The 23,509-nt window shown below is 52.2% G+C and overlaps 1 protein-coding gene across 4 annotated transcripts in view; it reads left to right on the top strand.

The window, feature by feature from the left end:
- Positions 1-23,509, top strand: part of CLIP1 (CAP-Gly domain containing linker protein 1) — an 82,016-nt gene that overhangs the window by 11,237 nt on the left and 47,270 nt on the right. For 2 of the 4 annotated variants that reach the window (XM_040987067.1, XM_040987066.1), the window contains exons 1-8: positions 2,525-2,734; positions 11,197-11,399; positions 11,873-12,456; positions 15,641-15,765; positions 17,465-17,687; positions 20,197-20,394; positions 20,850-20,953; positions 23,090-23,150. In XM_040987067.1, coding sequence (XP_040843001.1) covers positions 11,315-11,399; positions 11,873-12,456; positions 15,641-15,765; positions 17,465-17,687; positions 20,197-20,394; positions 20,850-20,953; positions 23,090-23,150 — 1,380 coding nt within the window. In that variant the 5' untranslated portion in view covers positions 2,525-2,734; positions 11,197-11,314. Of the gene's footprint in view, positions 1-2,524; positions 2,735-7,732; positions 7,739-11,196; positions 11,400-11,872; positions 12,457-15,640; positions 15,766-17,464; positions 17,688-20,196; positions 20,395-20,849; positions 20,954-23,089; positions 23,151-23,509 lie in introns of those variants that run through there. The other 2 variants (XM_040987063.1, XM_040987065.1) reach the window with 2 other exon arrangements.

Here is a 23,509-nt window from a genome sequence, read left to right as displayed (position 1 = left end):
ACTTTCCTTGGTTTGAGGGCGAGGCTGCTGGGGCCCAGCGCCAGCGATGACCTCAGGTGGCTCCATGTCACTCGGTGGCCTTGAATGACGCGCGTGAGCCTTCCAGGTGCTGTGCCTCGGAGAAGATTCTCCATCCAGGGTCGGCGTGGTTGTCAGGCACACTTTCCGATCAGCTGTTGATTGTTGTCACGTCACTTGACTGCGTTGTGTAAATGTGCCCGTGTTCTCCACGTTGCTTCTCTGAGACTGGCTGGCTGAGACAGTGACGAGTGCGAGGTCAGGGTTTTGTTCCCTGGGTCTCTGCATCTAAAATTATGACTGTTAGGTTATTTCTAAAGCAAAGGTAATTTATCAGTTTGGATGGAAATGATCAATTAGTAAGGGATGAACAACTGACAGCAGTTGTGTCCTGTGGTTGGATCCACCAGTCCCCAAGCCTTCTCCCACTGCATACTCTTTTTCCTTCAATATTTATTTATTAATTATTGGGAATCCAGATATAGAGAGAGGAAGATCTTTCATCCAATGATTCACTCCCCAAGCAGCCACAACGGTCAGAACTGAGCCAATCTAAAGCCAGGAACCCGAAGCTTCCTCTGGGCCTCCCTTGTGGGTGCAGGGTCCCAAGGCTTTGGGCCGTCCTCCACTGCTTTCCCAGGCCACAGGCAGGGAGTTCATGGGAAGCGGGGCCGTCAGAATTAGAACTGGTGCCCGTATGGGATCTTGGTGCCTATAAGATGAGGGCTTTAGCCACTAGGCTACCGTGTTGGCTTCCTGTGGGCAGAGGCCGGGAAATCTCAGCAGGTCTGCGGTGCGGCAGTGCTCACCCTTGGTCTTGATCTTGCATTGCTCCCTTCCCCTGCTCTGTTGGCTGCTGAGCCCTGGGGCCCATCCTTTACCCTGACACACATCCCACGTGTTAAGCCCCCACTTCCCCTTTCTCTGGGGAGTGGCTGGGTCGTGTTTGGGCTCCCAGTGAGGCCAAGCCGCCAGGTCTGCTGGGCAGACCTTTCACTGCGGGCAGGGCTTCCTGATTCCGTGAGCAGCTCTTATATTCTAGTCCCGCCTTCTGGAAGGGCTTGTTTTTCTTTTTTTACTCCAAAGAACATTTACATTATTCAGAGTCTGATGTGGAAGCGCTTGTCCACCCTGTCCGCCATGGGTGTTTCTTCATGGAGTTTGGAAGGTGGTGGTTGCATGGCCAATGGGATTGGGGTGTCTGGTGCCAGAGGAGCTGTGGGCTCGGCCGTCTGCCACCCACGCCACAGGTGTGTGCCACGTGTTGGACAGGCAGAGGTGAGATGTGCCGACAGTGGTTGTAGAATGTCTAATTTTGTGGATTGCATCTGGAAATAAGATTTTGGGTACATTGAATTGAATTATTATTGACTAATTTTACCTGTATTTTAAAGTTTTCTAAAATGCAGTTCTCAGGAAATTTTTTTTTTTTAAAAGCTGGCAACATATTTTCTTTTTTTTTTTTTAAGATTTATTTTTATTATTTTTTCATTGGAAAGGCAGATATACAGAGAGGATAGACAGAGAGGAAGATCTTCCGTCCGATGATTCACTCCCCAAGTGAGCGCAACGGGCCGATACTATGCCAATCCGAAGCCAGGAGCCTCTTGCGGGTCTCCCACGCGGGTGCAGGTTCCCAAAGCTTTGGGCCGTCCTCGACTGCTTTCCCAGGCCACAGGCAGGGAGCTGGATGGAAAGTGGGGCTGCCGGGATTAGAACCGGCGCCCATATGGGATCCCGGGCGTGCAAGGTGAGGACCTTTAACCACTGCGCCACCACGCCGGGCCCAGTTCTCAGGAAATTTAAAGTTACACATTTGTCTCTCTGTTTCTGTTGGAGTGTGATTACTTGCGATGTGGGTCCATCAGAGTGGTGACCGCGCAGGTTGTCCAGCACTTCCCTGGCCTGCTTGCCGAGCAGCCCCCAGGGTTGGGGTCCCTCCACAGCACTGTGCTGGAGGGTAAGACGCGCTTACTGGGTGCTGCACTTGTCTGGGTTCTTGTTTTTCTGGGAACTTCTCAACTCTGTGTGCCAGGGTCCTTTGGTTGAGAAAACAAACTGCGTGTCAGCGCTGTCCGGGAGGGAGGGACTCAGCAGGTGGGATTCATCCCTCAGGGACCACAGTCCAGAAGAGATGGAGCAGGGGGACTGGTCAGGAACACAGCTGTGTGGCTCTGGGGTTCTGCTGGAGCGTGCCGGGAGCCCTGGAGCCCGGGAGCCCAGGCCGGGCTCTGAGCTGCCCACTGGCAGAGCGCTCAGGGCACAGCTTCAGTGCTGTGGGTCTGGGGGAGGTAGAAATACTTAAGCTTCCTGTGTTTTTGTTCAAGAGTTGAAGGAACTGTGACCATGCCTCTCCACCCCCCCCGCCCCTTTTTTCCTCTCTTTGCTGAAATAGTGGATGCAATCAAAAAAGGAAAGTGCAGTCATTGGGTGTTGAGTAAGGGCTTTCAGTGGCTCTGGTTTCACAGCGTGTCTGCCTTGTTGGGGGTGGGGACAGCCGGTGACACAGCGGCAGCAGAGGCTTACATAACCATGACTTCACAGGACCACGCTGCCCGGCGAATGCAAGCGGAGAGCACCGGCTTTGGATGTTTCTCTTCTGAAGCTGGACTTGGAAGTCAGCTCCAGCATTCTCTCTGGATTGCTCTCAGAACTTGCTTCCCCGGCTCACACACGCTGCAGGTTGTTCTAGAAGAGAAGGGGCTGTGGTCCCCAGGTAAGTCCCTTGGCTGGTGGTGCTGCTCCAGCTGGGCTGGCTGAACCCCGGGCTCTGCCTGCCGCGCACAGGAGCTCCCTCTCCTGGCAGGTTGAAGTCACTGCAGACCTTTGTGCTTTCTACCTGCCGGCAGAAAGGAAGGGTTTGGTAAACCTAGGGATGTTTTCCCTTTGCTGTTGGGGCGAAGTGGACTAGGAAAGCTTAGTGTGTGGCATGTGCAGCTGTGATAGCTGGGGGCCTTCCCGGGCCAGCTGAGAGTGCCAGCAGAGGCTGGCTTGTCGAGCTGATCTTATCAGAGTGGCAGGATGCTTTACTTTGGCAAACAGAGCCAAGGTGGCTTTCCTTCATGTTTGAGTCCTTGAACTTTGATGAGTTTGAATTTGAAAGTCAAAGCAATCCTCCTTGGAAGGATGGAGTTTAATTAGTGTTATTAGGTTATAAATGTGGAGCTGGGGCAGAATCCAGAATCATTTACCAGTTTAACTCTTTCTATAATGTTTGGAGCCATGCCATATATATATAATATACATAGATAGCAGTCAGATAGCAGTCATGAAGAATATTGTTCCTTTTAACTGAACATAATGTATACCATGGTTGTTTTGGAGAGTTTCCTTTTTTTTTTTTTTTCCTGTAAGTTGCTTAATCATGTCTTTAGAATACAGAGGTTGGTGCCAGCCTGTGGTGCAGTGCATTAAACTGCTGCTCGCAGCTGTAGCTGCTGTCAGTGCTGTTTCACATCCTGGCTGTTGTGCCTCCTGCCCAGCTCCCTGCTGATGTGCCTGGGAGACTCAGAGGGAAAGTTCTGGGTTCCTGACTTTAGGCTGGACCAGTCTCAGATGTTGCAGCAATCCAGCAGCTGGAAGATCTTTCGTTAGCCCTCAACCTCTCTCTCTACCTTTCAAATGAATAAGTAAATAGAAGATAAGCCTTGGGCCGTCCTCTGCTGCCTTCGCAGGCACATTAACAGGGAGCTGAAGCGGAAGTGGAGCAGCCTGGACCCAAGCTGGAGTCGATATGGGATGCCAGCACCACTGAGCCACGGTACCAGCCGCTCAAATTCCAGAAGTTGTAGCTTCTCAGGAGTCACAGTAAAAGCTGGGACTCCTCGTCAGGGATCCTAGCATCAGAAATCACTGCTAACCAACTGAGACGTAACACCGGCCTGTTTGTGAACGTGGCGAGGCCCTGGGTACCTTGCTGACTGGGCTGTAATTGAACATGCTGCTCATCTCAGGTGGGAGGGCCATTTCCATGGGAACAACAGGTGCGAAGCCATCAGCTCTTTATTCAGGGACATGGAAGTTTGAGTTTTTCTTTAAAATGGTCAGGTCGTAGCCTAGAGGCAGACAGCATCCGAATTCCTCTTTATGAAGTCATCGTCATGACATCATAGCCAAGTAGTTCAAAATGTTCACCCAGCGTCTGGCAGGACGTGAGCTGAGGCCTGGCCCGATTCTGCAGACACCCGAGGTACCCGGTTGTCTTGTTAAATTTGTGTGCTCATTGCTGACTTCTGTAGATCAAAAATAAATACACTGATATCAGACACTTTGTATTTTGTGGAAAGAAATTTTATAATGATGGAAAAATCATTGTTTGTAAACATCTTCTGGCGGGACATTTAGAAGGAGGAAACCTTGTGATTGAGCAACAAAAATATTTTCCCTGTGAGTGGATGTACTCTTGGCCGTGCAGTTTGCTGTCAACACACCCTTCACACGGACAAGACATTTTTTTGCTTTATGAAAATATACCTGGTAATTTCAGGTGATTGGACTTGATTATCAGTGGTATAATTTTTTTCTTTTAAAAAAAAAGATTATTTTTTTTTTATTGGGAAGTCAGATATACAGAGAGGAAGATCTTCCACTGATTCACTCCCCAAGTGGCTGCAACTTTTGGCACTGAGCTGATCTGAAGCGAGGAGGCAGGAACCTCTTCTTGGTCTCCCATGTGGGTGCAGGGTCCCACGGCTTTGGGTCGTCCTCGACTGCTTTCCCAGGCCACAAGCAGGGAGCTGGATGGGAAGCTGGGCCACCGGGACACACCAGTGCCCGAACGGGATCCTTCAAAGGAGACACTGCTGATTTACTTCCTGGACAGCCCTAATGTCTTGGACTGGGCCAGGCTGAAGCCAGGAGCCAAGGGCTTCGTCCTGTCCGCCACATGGGGCATCTTTGCCTGCCTTCTCATGGGCATGAGCGGGAAGCTGGATCAGAAGTACAGTGCAGGGGCCGGTGTGATGGTGTAGCTGGTAAAGCCACTCCCCACAGTGCCGGCACCCCCTGTCGGTGGGCTCATGGCTTGGCTGCTCCCCTCCCGGTGGGCGATGGTCTGTGTGGGCCCCACCATCCTGTGGAAGATGTACATTATACTCCTGGCTCCTGGTTTGGGCCTGGTCCAGACCTGGCTGTTGTCACTTGGGGATGGAAGCAGTGAGTGGAAGAGCTCTCACACACACACTCTGTTTTTCCTCTTTCTTCTTGTAACTCTTTCAGGTAAATAAGTGTCTTTAAAAAAGAAATGGAAATAATACAGAATAGCCAGGACTTGATCCACTTGGGTGTAGCATACCAGCATGTGGCAGCTTACCTTGATTTGCCACAACACCTGCTCCCAAATGTTGAAATTTAATACGTTTATTTTTTTCCTCTCTCAAATGCTTTATCACATTCTTTATTTAAAAGATATATGTATATCTACACTTGTGTGTATCTATTTATATTTAAAAGAGTGGGAGAGAGAGAGAGATCTTAAGTTTGCTTATACATGCCACAGATTGCCACAACATCCAGGTCTGGGCCTGGCCCTAGGAGCCAAGAACATCCTGGTCTCCCACGTGGTGTCAGGGGCCCAACTTGGTCATCATCTGATGTCTTCTCTGGCATGTTGGCAGGAAGGAGGACAGCGGGGACTTTAACTGGCACTTTATGTGAAGCAGTGAGGTCACAGCTGGTGGCTGCCGTGCTGCACACAGCTCTGGGCACTCCTGACATCTGTAGGTGAAGCAGCACTGTGGGCTGAAGGTGCAGCAAAGTGGGGTGCGGCTCTGTGCTGTGTGCCGATCCAGCCGCGTGGCGCTCAGCCACACTGGCTTTGTGCTCTGGGTGCGGAGTGCGGCACAGTGAGGTGCAGCTCGTGTCTCAGGGTTAGCAGGAAACTAGTTTTGGTTCCTGCGAGGGTCTTTGAGAGCTGCTGCATGGTGGAAGGGAAAGGCAGGGTCAGCAGGGGGTGACTGGTCACGGCTGCCTTCCACAGCTACCCTTGCCTTTTCCACTCCCGAACTCATTTCCAGACATCAGAAATTAGACTCAGAATCATAGCTTGTTAATTCAGGGGCTGCAGTTTATAAAGTATTAATCTGTGTGTGCATGGGCGAGATGCCAGGGCCCTGTTCCCTGGGGCACTGTTGTAAACTCACCCAGTAATGTGAGCGTGCATTTCTGGAACATTGTCTCGGATGTCGTGATGCCTGTGCTTACCCAGCCTCGTGAGCGGTGACGCTGCTTTTCCACATAGCACCGCGCCTGCTCCGCACACTCCCTGAGCCTCTGCCAGAGAGTCTCGTGGTTGGTTTGTTTCTCTGGTGTCAGTGAAAGAGACATGCATGTTAGGGCTGAACCAGATCGGGAGAGGGAGAAAGGGCGGGGTGGGGAGAGACAGACCCTCCGTCACTCCCCAAGTAGCTGCAGTGGTTGGAGCTGGGCAAGGCCAGAGCCAGAAGCTTCCCCTGGGTCTTGTACACAGGTGCAAGGTCCCGTCTTCCACTCCGTCCCAGGCAGACAAGCAGGAAGCTGGATCAGAAGTGAAGCAGCGGGCACTTGAAGTGGTGTTCGTGTGGGATGCTGGCATTTCAGGCAGTGGACGCACCTGGAAAAGCAGTGGCAGATGGTCCGAGTGCCTGGGTTTACCACACGTGAGATTCTGCGCTTCAGACTCCTGACTCAGCCCTTGTTCTCGACCATTTGGGGAGTGAAACAGCAGGTGAAGGTCTCTGACCTTCTTTCTGTCACTCTGCCTGTCAACAGATTTAAGATTTAATTTTTAAAAGGGTTTATTTTTATTGGAAAGGCAAATTATACAGAGAGGAGGAAAGACAGAGAGGAAGATCTTCTGTCCACCGATCCACTCTGCAAGTGGCTGCAATGGCTAGAGCTGTGCCAATCTGAAACCAGGAGCCAGGAACTCTTCCAGGTCTCCCACACGGGTGCAGGCTCCCAAAGCCTTGGGCCGTCCTCCACTGCTTTCCCAGGCCACAAGCAAGGAGCTGGATGGGAAGCAGGGCTGCCGGGATTAGAACTGGCATCCAAATAGGATCCTGGCACACGCAAGGCAAGGACTTTAGCCACTAGGCTACTGTGCCAGGGCAAAAAATAAATAAATTTTTAAATAAAAAGATGTATTTATGTGACAGGAATAGTGAAAGAAGGAAAGAGACTTTCCACTCGATGGGTTCTTCCCCAAATGAACGTCCACGTTGGTGGCAGGGCCCACGTGCCAGGCATATTTACAGGGAGCAGCCAGGACCTGAGCTGGAGCTCTGGAATAGGAAGCCAGCTAAGCTGTGGCCTGTAATGCCGACACCCACTTGCACTCCTTTTGAATGTGGGCTCCAGGGGCCAGTGTTGTGGTGCAGTGCGCTAAGCCAGTGCCTGCAGTGCTGACAGTGTTCCATGTGGGCAGCAGGGTGAGTCCCAGCTGCCTCACTGCTGGTGGAGTTCCTGGCTCCTGACCATGGCCCAGCCCGGGCTCCAGTCCCAGCTGCTCTGCTTCCTGTGTTCGAGACCTGGATGGAGCTCCTGGCTCCTGACTTCAGTCGAACACAGCCCAGCCTTTCCAGCCATTTGGGGATTGAGCAAACAGATGGAAGGTACCTTTATCTTCATCTTTTACTGTCTCGGTCGCTCTGCTTTTCAAGTAAATACATCTTAAAATTTAAAAAATGTTTTTATTTCTTTTTATTGGACGGCCAAGAGTTAACAGAGTGAGAAGGAGGAACAGGTCCCCGTCTGCCTGGTCACTCCTCCAGTGGCCGCAGTGGCCGGAGCTGAGCCAGCATGGGGCCGGAAGCCTGGAGCTTCTGCCAGGTTTCTGACGTGAGGACGGGACCCAAGGACTCAGGCCGTCCTCCGTTGCCTCCCCAGGCACGATGGCAGAGCTGGACTAGACATAGAGCAGCCAGGTGACAAACTGGCACCCATTGGGGTGCTGGTGCCGCAGGCCGAGGCTTAGCTTGCTACACCATGCTGCTGGCCCCTTTCCATTCATTTATTTATTTATTATTAGGGCTTAATTTTGTTTTAAATCTTTACATAGTTGATTAAGGTTCGAAGGGTCAAGGGCTACAGAAAAGTGGGTAAGACCCTTGTTTTCACATTCTCTTTTTTCCTTCCTGTATCTGGGAGAAGGGAAGAGACAAAGGGAGAAGCCCCGCCCAGCCTCCCAAGCATCCCAGGTCCCGATGGGGGGCACTGCTCAGTGGCCTTTCCTGACTGGCCTTCAGCCTATTCCTGTAATCATTGTTGGGTGTTACAGCCCAGTCTAAGCTGGTTTACTCCCAGACACAGCTCACACCTGGCTCAGCAGGGGCAAAAACTTAGCCTAGTGCATCCTACAGCTACCCTGGTCCTCACGAGCACCAGTGGGTGCTGGGGTCTAACCTAGTCTGACACACTCAGCTCCAGTCCACACTGTGCCAAGGGACACTGCAGTAATTACCAAGACCCTAGAGCTCTCTGCTGGGCGGTGGGTGGGCGTGCATTGGCAGGAAGCCATCTGAGAGCCCATCAGCTCTGTGTGTGTGTGGGGGGGGGGTCTGAAGCAGGCCCTCTCCGCTGGGATTCTGGCACCCCGCGTGGCGAGTTCACTGCCGTGCCAAATGCCTGTTCGTGTACTGTTTTGACTCTTAATATGTGGTGTCTGTCTCTTGGCATGAATGTTAGACTTAGTGGAAAGTCACTGGGTCTTGGGGTCACAGTACCTGTGTTTACATCCCTGTTTCCGAGCAGAATGCCTGAAAATGGCAGCCAATGAGCAGGTGGCGAAATACACCTGCTGGTGACTGAGGTATTTCTTCGTTTGTGAAGAAGGCGTAGTGATAGAATCTATAGTGAAGCTTAATTGGGATAAGGATGCACAAACACTATGTCTAAATTGCAGTGCTCTGTTAGGGTTCTTGCAAGGATTCAGTGAACACACGTCAGCAATTCAAATATGCCCGGCTCCTGAGTGAGGCTTCCGCGACTGTTCTGTTTTCCGTGCTTCTCGGAATTGCTGCGTTTCCATATGGTCTTTGCTGCCTTTGACTCAGCGCCAGGTCCCGCCCTTGTGTCAGGGCTGACGCTCAGTGGGTCACAGCTGGGGAGCTGCTGTGCCACGTGGCACAGCGCGACCCAGAAGGAGGCCGTCTGTGAACGCATGTCTGCCAGGCTTTGCTGCCTGTGAAGTGTGGTGTGGAGACGCCTCCTCTCGGTCTTTCTGCTTAGAGGGTGCTGTGGCCAGGGCCTCTCTCTGGTCTCTTGGTGAAGTGGTGTTTTGAACCCAGCCTGACATTGACAGGACGTGCAAAAGAAACTGGAAGAGTTTAAAAACTAGCGTTGTTATTTCTGCTCCCTGCTCTCACTGAAACAGACGAGATTTTTCTCCTCTGTTCCATGTCGGGCACAGTTCCCTGCTTCGGGGCTTGTGTCCCCTGGCTGGCCTGGGAGGGGACAGCCGGGTCCCACACTGTGTTTCTCATCATTGCTTGGTTCTGTGTCTCAGGCTGAGGCCTGGAGGGAGTCAGAGTTTTGTGAGTTTATGGTTTTGAGCTGCAAAGTTTGTCTGCGGCTTGCCCTAGCTGCTCACTGGGGCAGATTTCAGAATTTCTCTCCAGGGAGTGTTTGGTCAGAACCCAAGAGCTCATGCTTTGCCTGAGTTCGGTACTGTGCTTCGTATACATGCACTGTTGTTAGTGTTTGAGAGGCGGAGAGACACAGAGCTGCCATGTGCTGGCTCACCTCCCGTGTGGCTTCCACAGCCAGGGTTGGGTCGGGCTTCAAGTGTTCCCCTGTGGGTATCAGGAGCCCAAGCCTCTCTGGGTCTGCGTCAGCAGGAAACGGGGACTGCAGCGCCCCCATGCTGCTTTCCCAGGCATGTTGGCAGGGAGCTGGATTAGAAGCGTAACAGTCAGGACTTGACCAGGGTTCCAGTGTGCAATGTCAGTGTTGCAGATCTTCATCTTAGAAGAACACCTGTTGGGGACAGTAAGTTAAGCCCAACACCTGCAGCATTTGCATCCCATTTGAGTGACAGTTTGAGTCCTGGCTGCTTCACTTCCCAGCGGTACCACCTCTCTGCTGATGGGCCTGGAAATGCAGTGAAAAATTGCCCAGATCCAGGAACCTCCGACACCCCTGTGAGAGACCTGGAAGAAGCTCCTGGCCCAGTCTTGGCCATTAGGGAGTGAGCCAGTGGATGGAAAACCTCTCTCTGAATTCTGCCTTTCAAGTAAATGAAAAAACAAGCAAGCAAAAGAACACTTATTATTGGACTTAGGGCTGCTCAGGTGTTGCAAGAGATTTAAACTTAGTTTCCAGATGTGAGCTCAGTCGCCCTGGCAGAAACGGTTTTCCAGGTGAAGTTGCATTCCTAGGGTGTGGGTGACATGCCCTTTGCTGGACAGGGCAGGGTGAGGGAGCCACACGTCTCAGCACAGTGGCCAAGCAGGCCGCCTTGTCGCCTGGGCCCGACTCTGCATAATCTTTGGCATTGCCTGGGTGACACTTTTCTTTTTTGATGCAGCATTTTTTGTCTTCGACTGAATTGTTCTGTGTTTGAGTGTCACGTCTGATTACACAGTCCCAGACTCTTCCTCATGTCCCTTGCTTCCGTTTCCCGCTCACCTCCTCTTCCTGTGCAGAGGAGCAGGTGACTAGATGGCGTGCCTGTGCCCAGGACACATGCCTCAGCTGCAGGAAACCGAAACCGGGCCGTGTCTCTAGACAGAACACAGACAACTTTCCTGCCTCTTCCCAGCTGGGCCCTTCCCTGTGAGAGTTGGGAATTTTCCTTTAGTTTAACTTGTGCACATGGACCTAAGAACTACTCAGGTGATGCCTGTGACACTGACACATGCGTAGTACAGGTGAGTGAAGACAGCTCAAAGTTCTCTTCCCCTTCCTCCGTTAAGTTTGATGTGAACTTTTCTGAACCCCTTTGTCCAGGTTGTTTGTACTGGTCTGGTAGTATCAGGTAACACAATGCGAGCGTATTACTGCATTTGGGACAATTGCCTTTAAGTGCATTCAGCATTTTTGTGGCATTTTTTAGTATTCAGTTTGCTGGATAGCATGTGGAGATGATTTATGACCAAAGAAAGACACGTGTAGGAGTTTAAGCTGTGCGGGTTGCTTTAGTTGTAGCTGTCGCTCGTGCTCCCTTTGTCCTTAATGTCTATAATTTTGTGTTTGTCTTTGCAGATTTCACCCAGAGGCTGGCTTTGCTTTAGAAACACCCACAGCTGCCTTGATGGTTGGGGAAAGATAGTGACCGGAAGCAGAGAGAAGTAGCTCCGAAGTAGCTCCGACACCCCGGGAAATGAGCGTGCTGAAGCCGAGCGGGCTGAAGGCCCCTTCCAAGATCCTCAAGCCGGGGAGCACAGCCCTGAAGGCCCCTGCCGCTGGTGAGGCTTTGTGTCTCTCTTCCTCCTCCTCCCCCACGTGCCGCCCGCTGGACTCTCATCCGCTGCTGCCCGTACATATTAGCACGAACCTGCATGCGAGGTCACGTTGCTAAGTGTCTGCCATGGCTAGGGCAGGCCAGACGGCAGCCAGTAGCCAGGAGCTTCTTCCGGGTTTCCTAGGCAGGTGCTGGGGCCTAGTGCTTGGGTCATCCTCCGCTGCATTCCCAGACACATTAGCAGAAAGCTGGAAGGAAAGTGGAGCAGCCCGGACTCACATCAGCACCCATGAGGGGTGCAAGCATCGCAGAGGACAGCCCTGCGCACTACGCCACAGCAGCAGCCCCACCTGGACACATTTATGAGAGTCGTGGGTGGCTTCCCTGGCTGTGGGTTTCCCCTTGCTTGCTTTCCTTCAGGTGACGAGATTGTGTGCTCAGTTCTGAAATGGCACCTTTTCTGTCTCCTATTTTCAGTTGCAGCTCCAACGGAAAAAACAGTATCTACTGAAAAAGCATCAAGTGTCCCACCCTCTGAGGCCCAGGAGGAATTTATCGATGACTTCCGTGTTGGCGAGCGTGTTTGGGTGAATGGCAATAAGCCTGGATTTATTCAGTTTCTTGGAGAGACCCAGTTTGCACCAGGCCAGTGGGCGGGGATTGTTTTAGATGAACCCATAGGCAAGAACGATGGTTCAGTAGCTGGAGTGCGTTATTTCCAGTGTGAACCACTCAAGGGCATTTTTACCCGACCGTCGAAGTTAACAAGGAAAGTGCAAGCAGAAGATGAAGCCAACGGCCTGCAGCCGCCATCGGCCCCCAGAGCCACGTCACCCATGTCCACCCCTGCAGCCTGCGTGGCGGCGTCCTCCCTGGCCACACCTGCAAATGGCTCCCATAAGTCACCCCAGCCAACAGCAAAGGAACCTGCAGCCACGTCCCAGGCCACGTCCCAGGTCAGCAACCTTACAAAAACCGCCAGCGAGTCCATCTCCAACCTCTCAGAAGCTGGGTCAATCAAGAAGGGAGAGAGAGAGCTCAGAATCGGAGACCGAGTGTTGGTGAGTCCCCGGGAGCGGGTTAAGTGCACAGCTGGCCCACAAGGTGCTCTGGAGGCATAGCCATTCACTTTCTCACGAAAATTACTTTTCTGTTTGTCCAGTTCATGTGTAAATAAACAAATTTACACCTGGCTGTCATTTATGTAGGGTTTAGCCTAGGTTTGCAGTGATATGCTAGTTTTTTCTACCACTTCAACCAAAAAAAATATCATTTTATAAATGTTTATGGGCTTTCTTTCTTTTGGCTTTTCTTTGTTTTTTTTTTCAAAAATTTATGGGGCCAGCGCAGTAGCCAAGTGGCTAAAACTGGAGCTCGCCTTTCATCCCGTATGAGGGTCCCACATGGGCGCCCTTTCTAATCCCGGCTGCTCCACTTCCCTTCCAGCTCCTGCTTGTGGCTTGGGAAGCAGTGGAGCACGGCCCAAAGCCTTTGTTAATACAGCAAGACAGTTAATAAGATTAAGAGCTTGGGTAGGATACCCCGCCCTCCTCAGGGCATCCGATCTCAGCTTCCTGTTAACACAGCCTGCCCGCCACGTGCAAGACTTGGGTGAAATTCCTAGACCCCAGCTTCACCCTTCTCCCAACCCTGCCAGCTCCCTACGCACAGTGGCCGTCCTCGACTGCTCTCCAAGGCCACAGGCAGGGAGCTGGATGGGAAGTGGGGCTGCCGGGGTTAGAACCGGCGCCCATACGGGATCTTGGCGCATGCAGGACAAGGACTTTAGCCTCTGGGCTACTGCGCCAGGCCCTGTTCACTTTTTTTTTTCTTTTTTTTCTTTTTTTTTAATTATACAAGAGTAATTCAGAAAGTTCACAGAGAAGTGAAACTGAAAGGTAATCTCTTTAGGTTGAATGGCCTGTTTTGTGCGTTGAGGCGCCTGGGTTCTGTGCCAGTTCCGCTTCCTGCTGGATGTAGGAGGAGTTAATTGTAGGAGGATGCAGCGTGGATCCCCGACTCTGCAGTGCATGTGGGAGAGGGAGACAGTGGGCTAGTGCTCCCTCTGTGTGTTTCTGAAATAAATGAATCAAAATTTTAAAATGAGGTGTCCTCCCGGGGATGGCATTGCCCTGTGTAACAGCTCTGAGTGCCCAGGCTGTGGGGCAGTGACTGGGTTGATGTCCTCTTTGGAGTTTGCTGTCAGGCCCTGTAATTGCATGCCGGTTTCCTTCTGCATTCCCAAGCCACAATCTTGATTCCGACGGTGCCACAGCCTGGTGCCTTGCCAGCCTGTGGCATGGGCATTCCTGCTCCGGGACTTGGGCCAGGCAGGTTTGACCACTTCCCGGGCCTCCATGCTGAGTGGGAGCCTATATCTGCTAACTTCCAACAACTCTGATCCTGCGAATTCCTTCCCCACCATTGGGTAAACATCTGGATCTGAGACACTTTGTAGCTTCTGATCTCATCTTGATTAGGAAAGCAGACAAGCCAGGCTTTGATCTTAGTGCAGTGTGAGCTTAGATGCCCATTGACCCTAGAGGGACAAAAGGTGGCTCAGTAGTTTTTCACTGAAGTATATACAATTTAAAAGTAACTTACATGGGCACTTACAGAACCCTAGACATGCGTGTTCCTGACCTGCCTTCTTTGAGGGCCGACTTCAGAGCGTGCGGTCGCTTGCCTTTTTCTGCTGCATTGTTGTTTCCAGGAGTTCAGGCCAGGAATGTGCTGAATGCTGGTTAGAGGTGCATGTCCAGAGCCTCGCAGTGCAGCTTGGGAATATTTCCAGCAGTGCACGGTTCCCCATGCCGGTCTGCAGGCTTTCTTCACCCTGCGCCGTGCCTGTGGCGACTGCCCTGCCTCCCCTGGATAGCTCCTGGGCTCACAGCATGTAGTGGTTTACGTCTCGTGCCATCGTGCTGTAAAACGTGTTACTGCTTTGTGTATTGGCTATGTTGCATTTGGTGGACATACTCCACATTTTGTTGAAGGGATTTGGGCTCACTGTTTACAACGGAACTGTTGGTGCTCATAAGCTCACACTGCAGCAGCCCAGCTCACGTGCTGAGGTAACCGAGCTTGCTGTCCTCCCTCCTGTTCCCTGTGGCTTAGCATCGGGGCCCCTGGGTGCTGAGACTTGAATGCCTTTACAAGTTAGGATTATAGATTTCCAGGGCCCGGCACAATAGCCTAATGGCTAAAATCTCACCCTGCCTACACTGGAATCCCACATGGGCACTGTTCTGTATCCTGGCTATTCCATCTCCCGTCCAGCTCCCTGCTTGTGGCCTGGGAAGGCAGTCAAGGCTGCTCTTACAGGAGGTTGAGCCCTAAGTGAGGGCTCAGTTTGTTGTTGGAAAGTGTCCATTAACCATGTTTATTTTCATAAGGAAGCCGGTTAGCTTAGAGCTTGGCAGGTGTTGTTCTTAAAATTCTTGGGAAGCCATCCCTCATTAACACTCATTGGCCACTTTAGGGCCTTATAAACCAAGCTGTGAGATTGAATGGCTCGTAGAGGACTTGACAGTGAGTTGCTGGGAGGGCGCCCAGGGGCCGCTGTGTGTGGCTGGTCCCCTGACCCAGCGGGCGGCATCAGTGTCTCTGTCTCATGAGAGCTTACGGTAGGGAAGTCTGTCTCTGCTCCCGTGGTTTCTGTGGAAACCTCTCAACTTGGTTACCTTCTTTTTCTTTTTTTAAAGATTTATTTTTATTTGAAAGAGTTACTGAGAGAACAGAGAGAGGTCTTCCATCTGCTGATTCACTCCCCCAAGGAGTCTGAAGCTGGGAGCCAGGAGCTTCCTCAGACTCCCACTTGACCTCAGGGGCCCACGGGCCTGAGTCATCTTCCCTTGCGTTCCCAGGTCATAAGCAGATAGCTGGGTTGGAAGTGGAGCCACCGAGACTTGTATTGGCACCCCTGTGGTGGCACAGCAGACAGCAGCTTTACTTGCTACACCAATGATATAGCCCCACAGATAATGTTTTGAAATAACAGAATTGCTGTGGAGTAGTAAAGTGCTTTTCTTAGGAGAGCAATGTTTAGTTTGACAGGTGCCTGGAAGGCATGAAGGCCTTTCGTTATTGTCAAACCATAGAGAATGTGCGTTGTCCAGGTAGCTTTTCCACTCCTTCAACAGGGAGTAAGACGTTGCCGGGGCTGATGGAGGGGCTGGTCGGGATGACAAGGAGTGAGCTGAGGAAGTGACTTCATTTCTTCATTCTGACCTTCTCTTCCTCCAGGTCGGAGGCACCAAGGCTGGCGTAGTCCGGTTTCTTGGGGAGACAGACTTTGCCAAGGGGGAATGGTGTGGCGTGGAGCTGGACGAGCCCCTCGGGAAGAACGATGGCGCGGTGGCCGGGACGAGGTGAGGCTGCACCTGCGCTGTGTCCATCCTGCCTCCTGCAGGGCTCAGGAGTGGCAGGATCGAAGCCAGTATGCCCAGTGCTGCCCTGTGATTTCTTAAGACCATCCTGTGTCCGCAGCAAGACATGCAAACATCTGCTTAAAAATATTACACGCAGCACGCTTCCGGCTTTTCATAGGAGAGAGGTTTCTGTCCCTCTTGGTCCCAGTCAATCCCTGAGAGTCTCTGGGTGGCCCAGGGTGGGGCTAGAGTGAGGAGTAGCTTTTTTCTTTTTAAACAGTCTCTCTCTTTTTTTAAAGGCCTTTTTATTTTTATTGGAAAGTCAGATATGCAGAGAGGAGGAGAGACAGAGAGGAAGATCTTCCGTCCGATGATTCATTCCCCAAGCAGCTGCAGTGACTGGAGCTGCGCCGATCTAAAGCCAGGAGCTTCTTCTGGGTCTGTCATGTGGATGCAGGGTCCTATTAAATAAATGTTTAAAATGCTTATTGCTGGGCCCGGCACAGTGGCGCAAGTGGTTAAAGGTCCTCACCTTGCACGCCCGGGATCCTATATGGGCGCCGGTTCTAATCCCGGCAGCCCTGCTTCCCTTCCAGCTCCCTGCCTGTGGCCTGGGAAAGCAGTCGAGGATGGCCCAAAGCTTTGGGAACCTGCACCCGCGTGGGAGACCCGGAAGAGGCTCCTGGCTTCGGATTGGCATAGTATCGGCCCGTTGCGCTCATTTGGGGAGTGAATCATCGGACGGAAGATCTTCCTCTCTGTCTCTCCTCTCTGTATATCCGCCTTTCCAATGAAAAAATAATAAAAATAAATCTTTAAAAAAAAAAAAAATGCTTATTGCCCAGCGCAATAGCCTAGTGGCTAAATCTTTGCTTTTCATCCGCCAGGGTCCCATTTAGGTACCGGTTCGTACCCTGGCTGCTCCACTTCCCTTCTAGCCCCCTGCTTGTGGTGTGGGAAACCAGTCAAGGACGGTCCAAGGAATATTTAAAGACATTTATTTTTAAACATTCTACAAGGATTTTTTTTGCGTTTTTATTAATATGTAGCAAATATGTAGTTTTGGATTAAAGTGTGATTATTTAAAAAAAATTTTTTTTTTTTTTGGAAGGCAGAGTTACAGAGAGACAGAGAGCTTCTGTGCATAGGCTCCCTGCCCAGGTGACTGCAATGACGAGAGCTGGACTGGTCTGCAGCCGGGAGCTAGGAGCATCCTCTTGGTCCAGCATGGGGTCTGGGGCCCGTGCACGTGGCTGTCCTCTGCTGCTGCTGCAGGTCATCAGTAGGGAGTGCCGCAGCCAGATCTCAGCGCGCATGTGGAGTGCCAGCAGTGCAGCTGGGGGCTTAACGTGCTTCCCTGACTTCTGCACCGGCATGTGGTGATGTGGGTTTATGCAGTGGGATCTGCGTGGCGTGCTGTGGGATCCTCCGTCCGTGTTTGGCGGGAGTGGAGGTGCTCTTCCCCTGAGCGCAGGACTCCACGGCAGCTGTGTGTCTTGCATCATGCTGCCACTGGTGTCCTTTCTCAAACACCACAGCCGCGGGCTGTCAGCCTGCACACTTGCCAGTGCTGCCTCCTGCCAGTGTGGGAACTCAGCCAGCCAGTCGCAAGGTCAGAGCCAGGAGAACTTTTGGTTATTTTCGTTTGTTACAATGAAGTTTACTTATTCTTGGTTATTGTTCTTGCTGTTTCCCACAGGTACTTTCAGTGTCAAGCCAAATACGGCTTGTTCGCTCCCGTCCACAAAGTGACCAAGATTGGCTTTCCTTCCACCACACCAGCCAAGGCCAAGGCCGCCGCGGTACGGCGAGTGATGGCCACCACACCTGCCAGCCTGAAGCGCAGCCCTTCCGCCTCGTCCCTCAGCTCCCTGAGCTCGGTGGCCTCGTCCGTGAGCAGCAAGCCGAGCCGCACCGGATTAGTAAGCCTCCCCGCCCCGGCCCGCCCCATGCTTTGCCAGCCTGACTGTGCTTTGCTTGTCCTCGTGCTGCTTGCTGCCTGTAGCTTGCTGTGAAAATGCTGGCAAGTGAGTTTAAGAAAATGTATCTCCTACAGGAATGCAATGGTTGAAATAGCAAAGCGCTTTTAGTAGATGTTTCCAAACGCAGAAGTGTTAAGCATGTACCAGCTTTGGCTGAATCTGTAGTAAGTACTTCTTAGTCCAGCGTGTGGGATGGTGTCTTGGACGTGAAAATGACAGAGAAATTGGAGGAATCTTCTTCTTCAAGTACATAAGTCTTTTTCTGCTGAACTTCAGACAGTCTTAGAAAGTATTATAAGAAAAATCATGAACCTAGAAGTCTAGTGTTATATTAATGTAGCCTAACTCAGAGAAAGTAGTTAATGTATATGGAGTGTCCTTGATGTGGGTCAGATGATGTAGAAGGTTCTGGAAACCTGAAAGGATGTTGGGAAAAAGCCGTTTTGTTTCCTCCCATCTTTACCTCTCCTTCTCCTTTCCCTCCTTAGAGCAGTGAAAATAGAATCATCTGAATTACACAGTGCTTGTGCTTCTTTGTTTGTTGCCGTGGTGTTCTGCTGGTGTCAGAGGCAGTGGCTGTCACTGCCTCACGCCCCGTCCTTCGGCAGCACAAAGCAGGTCCTGCTCCGAGTTGAGTTCGGGATCTCTGCCGCAGGAGAGAGCGGCGGCTGGAGTCAGACTGTCGGGGCTGGGACTGCGCAGCAGGGCTGCTGGCTGCTCGCCTGGCTTTGCTGCCTCTCGGTTGTTGGACAGGGAAGGGAAAGTGGGATTCCAAAGGGAGGGTGTTGGCCTGTCAACTGGTGGGGCTTTTGTCCCAAAGCTTGGGATCAGGTGGTGTAAGTTCCACTCAAGACTGTTTTAAAGATTTTTTAAAATTTTTATTGGAAAGCCAGATATACATATAGGAGGCGAGACAGAGAGGAGAGGAAAGATCTTCTGTCTGCCGATTCATTCCCCAGGTGGCCACAGTGGCTGGAGTTGAGCCAGTCTGAAGTCAGGAGCTAGGTGCTTCTTCCGGGTCTTCCACGTAGGTGCAGGGTCCTAAGGCTTTAGGCCATTCTCTGCTACTATCCCAGGGCACAAGCAGGGAGCTGGATGGGAAGCTTAGCTGCCCGGATTAGACCAGTGTCCCTATGGGATCCTGGCTTGTTCAAGGTGAGGACCGCGTGGGAGATCTTGATGGAGTTCTAGGCTCTGGGTGTCCACGTGGCCCAGTCCACCTGTGGTGGGCATCTGTGGAAGGGACAGCGGATGCTTCCTCATTTCTGTATCTCTATCCTCCCCTTCTCTCAGTCACTCTACCTTTCAAATAAACACTCCCATCTCGGTTGCATCCCTTTACTGTCATGGTTCTCACATTGCCGAAGGTTGCTCAGTGCGAGGTCTCCAGCGTCAGCCCGCGGCCCGTGCACAGGGCTCGGGTGGACTCCTGCAGGTGGTGACTGGAGCTCTGACCGTGGACGGTGAACGAAAGGAGGCAGTGATGTGCTTGCCAAGGGACGAGGCCGTTTGCTGCCCGCCTCCCAGCCTCTGCTCCCAGCATAGGAGGCTCTTGCCTTGCCCAGGGCCCTGCTAACACTTAGCAGCAGTTGCTTCTTGGGGTTTTATGCAGGCATGGAGCCAGAGAAACTGGGTGTTTGAAGCGGCAGTCGTGGATGGCAGCCTGGAGCACACCCTGGCCAGGACCTGCCCTCTGTCCTGTCTCTCCCTTCCTGTTTCTCTTTCTCCTCCCTCTTTTCATTTCCCTTTTGCCTTCCTGCTTCCTATTCTCCCCACTTGTTTCTCTGTTCTTCTGTCTTCTTGGTCTAGTTCCTTCTCCTTGCTGGCTGTGGTGTGTGGACCTGCTAGATGTCCACGCCCACACTGTTCACCCACTCCTGCTTTTAAAGGCAGAGTCTCCCTCTTACAAATCTTGGGCAATTGAAGTTCAAGTCCCAGAGGCTGGGTTCCTGGGTGAGATCTCCCAGACTTTTGGTTCTGAGAGAAAGTCAAAGGCAATCCTAACATAAAGATCCAGCGGCTCATTCAGTGGAAGGGAGATTTGTGACAGCGGAAGCGATGTCTTCTTCGTTTCTTGTGTGTAAAAGCTTAGGAAAGTCCAAGCCTGAGGTGAAACTCTGACCAAAATCTTGTCACGTGAGGAGAATGCTTAGAGAAATAGAGCTCTGAGGAAATACTTAAGTGGGTCCCTGGGGTTTTTCTGGATTCCCCCATGGCCTGGACACTTGGGCCCGAGCAGCTGTGAGTTAAGCCACTTGTCCTTGCAAACTTTGCTCAGGTTGCGCGCTCCCAGCGTCAGCGTGTCGTTGCTGAACTCTGCTGTCTTGTTTGTTCGCTGGCAGCCCGCGGGCCGGGCAGCGTCTGTGCTTAGCCGAGGAGCCGCTGCCATGCATGCCTCGCTGCCCTGGTCGCATCGTCGCCTTTCATGTGTCTGACTTTTCCTTTGCAGCTGACTGAGACCTCCTCCCGGTACGCGAGGAAGATCTCCGGCACCACTGCCCTCCAGGAGGCCCTGAAGGAGAAGCAGCAGCACATTGAGCAGCTGCTGGCTGAACGGGATCTGGAGAGGGCGGAGGTGGCCAAGGCCACGAGCCACGCGGGGGAGATAGAGCAGGAACTAGCCTTGGCCCGGGATGGACACGACCAGGTGAAGTCTGCTACTGGCCTCCATGCAGTGTCTGAGTGCAGCAAGGAGGCCGGGGAGCTGGCCTTGAGCGTGTTTGCAAGCTGGGGCCAACCTGAGTGCTGGTTTCTGTTGTCACGGAGATGAAGTTCTGTTGTGCCTGGTTCACCCCCCCACCCCCGTGTCTGGGTGGCAGCCCGCTCCTTTGCTGGGCCCCCATCTCACCCGTGGGTGCAGCTCCTGCCGGCAGGTTCCTCATCGTGTGTGTATGTGTGCATGTGTGTGCGGCACAGAAGGTGCGAGTTGTTCTCCCCTTGCCCTCTCTGGCTTTGGTGGTCACCTTCCAGGAAAGGGCACTAACCTGACAGGAGTTAAGAGTAAGGCTCCCGCCATGGTATCCCACACCTGGAGCTCTTTGGGTGTCCAGGGCCTGAATCTGCCTCACAAGGAGGCTGCTCACGGCATCCTTGCTTCCCCAGCATGTCCTGGAGCTCGAGGCCAAGATGGACCAGCTGCGCACCATGGTGGAGGCAGCTGACCGGGAGAAGGTGGAGCTTCTCAACCAACTGGAAGAAGAGAAGAGGTGATTCTAGACCATTCTGTGCTCAAGGCTGCCTTTTCCTTTCTTGTCTGCTTCACAGCGCGGAGAGTGAGCGGGTTATGTTTGCAGACTCCCAATTTACTTCCCAAATGCCCACAATAGCCAGGGCCTGGGTCAGGGCACAGTCCAGAATGGAGCTCCAGCTGAGCCTCCCAGGGGCGTGTCACATTAGCGGGAAGCTGGACTGAAAAGCAGAGCAAGGACTCCCACCCAGCTACTCCAGTGTGGGCTGTGGGCGTCCCAAGTGGAGTCTGCTATGGAGATTTATCTGTTTATTTAAAGGGAGAGTTACTTTATTTGAGAAGGAGAGAAAGGTCAAGATCTTTCATCCACTGGTTTACTCTCCAAATAGCCCCACTGGCTGGAGGTGGGCGAGGCTGAAGCTGGGACCCTAGATTTCTAAGTCTCCCACGTGGGTGTTGGGTGTCGGGAGTCCAAGCCCTCAGGCTAGACTCCACTTCCTTCCCAAGGGTATCAGGAAGAAGCTGGATCAGAAGTGGAGCAGCTGGGACTTGAACCAGCACTCATATGGGATACTAGCATCAGAGGATATGGCTTAACCTGCCAAATGATAACAGTGCCCACAACCCCCTTCCCCCACAGAGTCAAAACCACAGTGCACGTACCTACCCCGGCCTTTACCTTTTAAAAAGCTCACAAAAAATTTCCTATTAATGACCTGTTCATGGTAATCCTTAGAACCAAAGGAACGACTTGTGGGTTCAGCAGAAATTGAACTGTGGGGTGTGCTAACACAGGTTGCCTTGATTTGCCTTTTCCCAAAAAATTTGGGATATTTTAGTTTGCCTGATTAGTTTACTAATCTACCACATGCCAAGTGCCCTGTAAGAACACCCTGGCCAGCCCTGTGGAGAGACTGCTCACATCTCATTTCCTGCAGTCCCCGTCTCCTGTGCTTGTGAGGGTGAATCGCATCTGGTGGGTGACAGAAGGTCTCTGTGTTAGAGATGCGGGACTTAGTTGAGAAAACTGGTGGCTGATATCATGGGGTAGCAGGTGAAGCAGCCTCCTGTGGCGCTGGCATTCCCATATGGGTGCCGATTTGAGTCCCAGTTGTTCCACTTTGGAGCCAGCGCCCTGTTAATAGCCTGGGAAAAGCAGCAGTGGATGATCCAAGTACCTGGGCCCATTATTTGGAAGGAGCAGTGACAGAGAGATCTTCCACCCCCCAGTACACTTCCAAATGGCTGCAGCCGCTGGAGCTAGGCCAGGCTGAAGTCAGGGGCCTAGGACTCCACCCTGGTCTCCTGCTTGGCTTTCATAGGTTCATTAGTAGGGAGCTGGGTCACAGTGGAGTAGTGGGAGCTGGCGCCATGGCATAATCCGTTAAGTCCCATCCTGCATGGGTGCCGGTGGAGGTCCCAGCTGCTCTGCTTCCCAGCCAGCTCCCTGATGCACCTGGGAAGGCAGCAGAAACTGGATTCCGGGGCTCCCACACCCACTTTGCTCTAAGTGCTAGTGAGAATAAAGGTTTTTGTGTTGTTTTGAATATAGGTTACAAACATTGTCCCCCTTCTCCTCCTTCTCTTACACTGGGATTTTTGTCACTCATCAGAGTGTTCTTCTAGTTCATTCATTAAAATCCATACCCAGTATCAGAGAGGATGAAATGTGAGAAAACGTGAATGTCAGAATTAAAGAAATAGGATCTTTGATTGCTCTCTCTCCAAGCGACTCACCACCCGGACTTGAAGCAGCAGCTCTTGTTGCTCTGGAAGGGGTCTCTGCATGGGGAGCCTGTCACCTCTCCCCGAGACACCTGCTGAGTTGCGCTTCTGTGTTCTGCTGTCGGAAGTGCAAGTTACACCTTTCTGGGGTGATCAGGCCTTTTCCTTTGAGGCTTGTCTTGTTTGGTGTTCATGACCCATGGAACAGTGACCTTTTGCCCTCAGCACATGCCTTCCAGAATCTGTGTTTTGGGGCCTCCTGACAGCACAGCTGCTGAGAGCTGGAGGCTGCCGAGCGCAGGTCTTTACTCCTGCATCGCAGAGACATCTACCTTCCGCAGGATTCTCTCTGGGCGTGGGGTGGGCTGGGCATTAGGCCTGTGTCTCCTTGGCTTCTTTCTCACGTGTTCGGTCTGCGTTTATTCCACAGGAAGGTTGAGGATCTTCAGTTCCGTGTCGAGGAAGAATCGATCACCAAAGGCGATCTTGAGGTAAACCCCTCCAGTTCTCTGGAACTTTTGTGTGTTCTGGTGTGGGGGAACATGGGTGACATCATGTGCCAGCTGCCTGGTGTGCCCAGAACATCCGGTCCCCTCTGGTCAAGGGGCATTGGAGCGCAGCTCTGTGGCTGCGGTGGCAGTGCCCGGCCTTGAGCTGTGGCTCTGGCGTCCTGGTGCCTGGGGTAGGCCCAGTGCTGTCTCCTCTTCTCTTGAGTCTTTGTTCGGAACCATGGACTTCGCTTCGTCAAGTCATAAACCTGGCAGTGTCTTCAGTATGAAACAGCCCTAAGAGAGGCTGGCTTTGATTCTCTGAGGATTAGAAATGGCATCTTAAAGAGCGGTTTTAAAAG

Source organism: Ochotona curzoniae, unplaced genomic scaffold (genome assembly GCF_017591425.1).
Source record: "Ochotona curzoniae isolate NIBS_2020 unplaced genomic scaffold, NIBS_Ocur_1.0 contig_46, whole genome shotgun sequence".
Lineage (NCBI taxonomy): Eukaryota > Metazoa > Chordata > Mammalia > Lagomorpha > Ochotonidae > Ochotona > Ochotona curzoniae.
The sequence above is the reverse complement of the archived record's forward strand: the minus strand, read 5'-3'. Positions and strand labels throughout refer to the sequence as shown.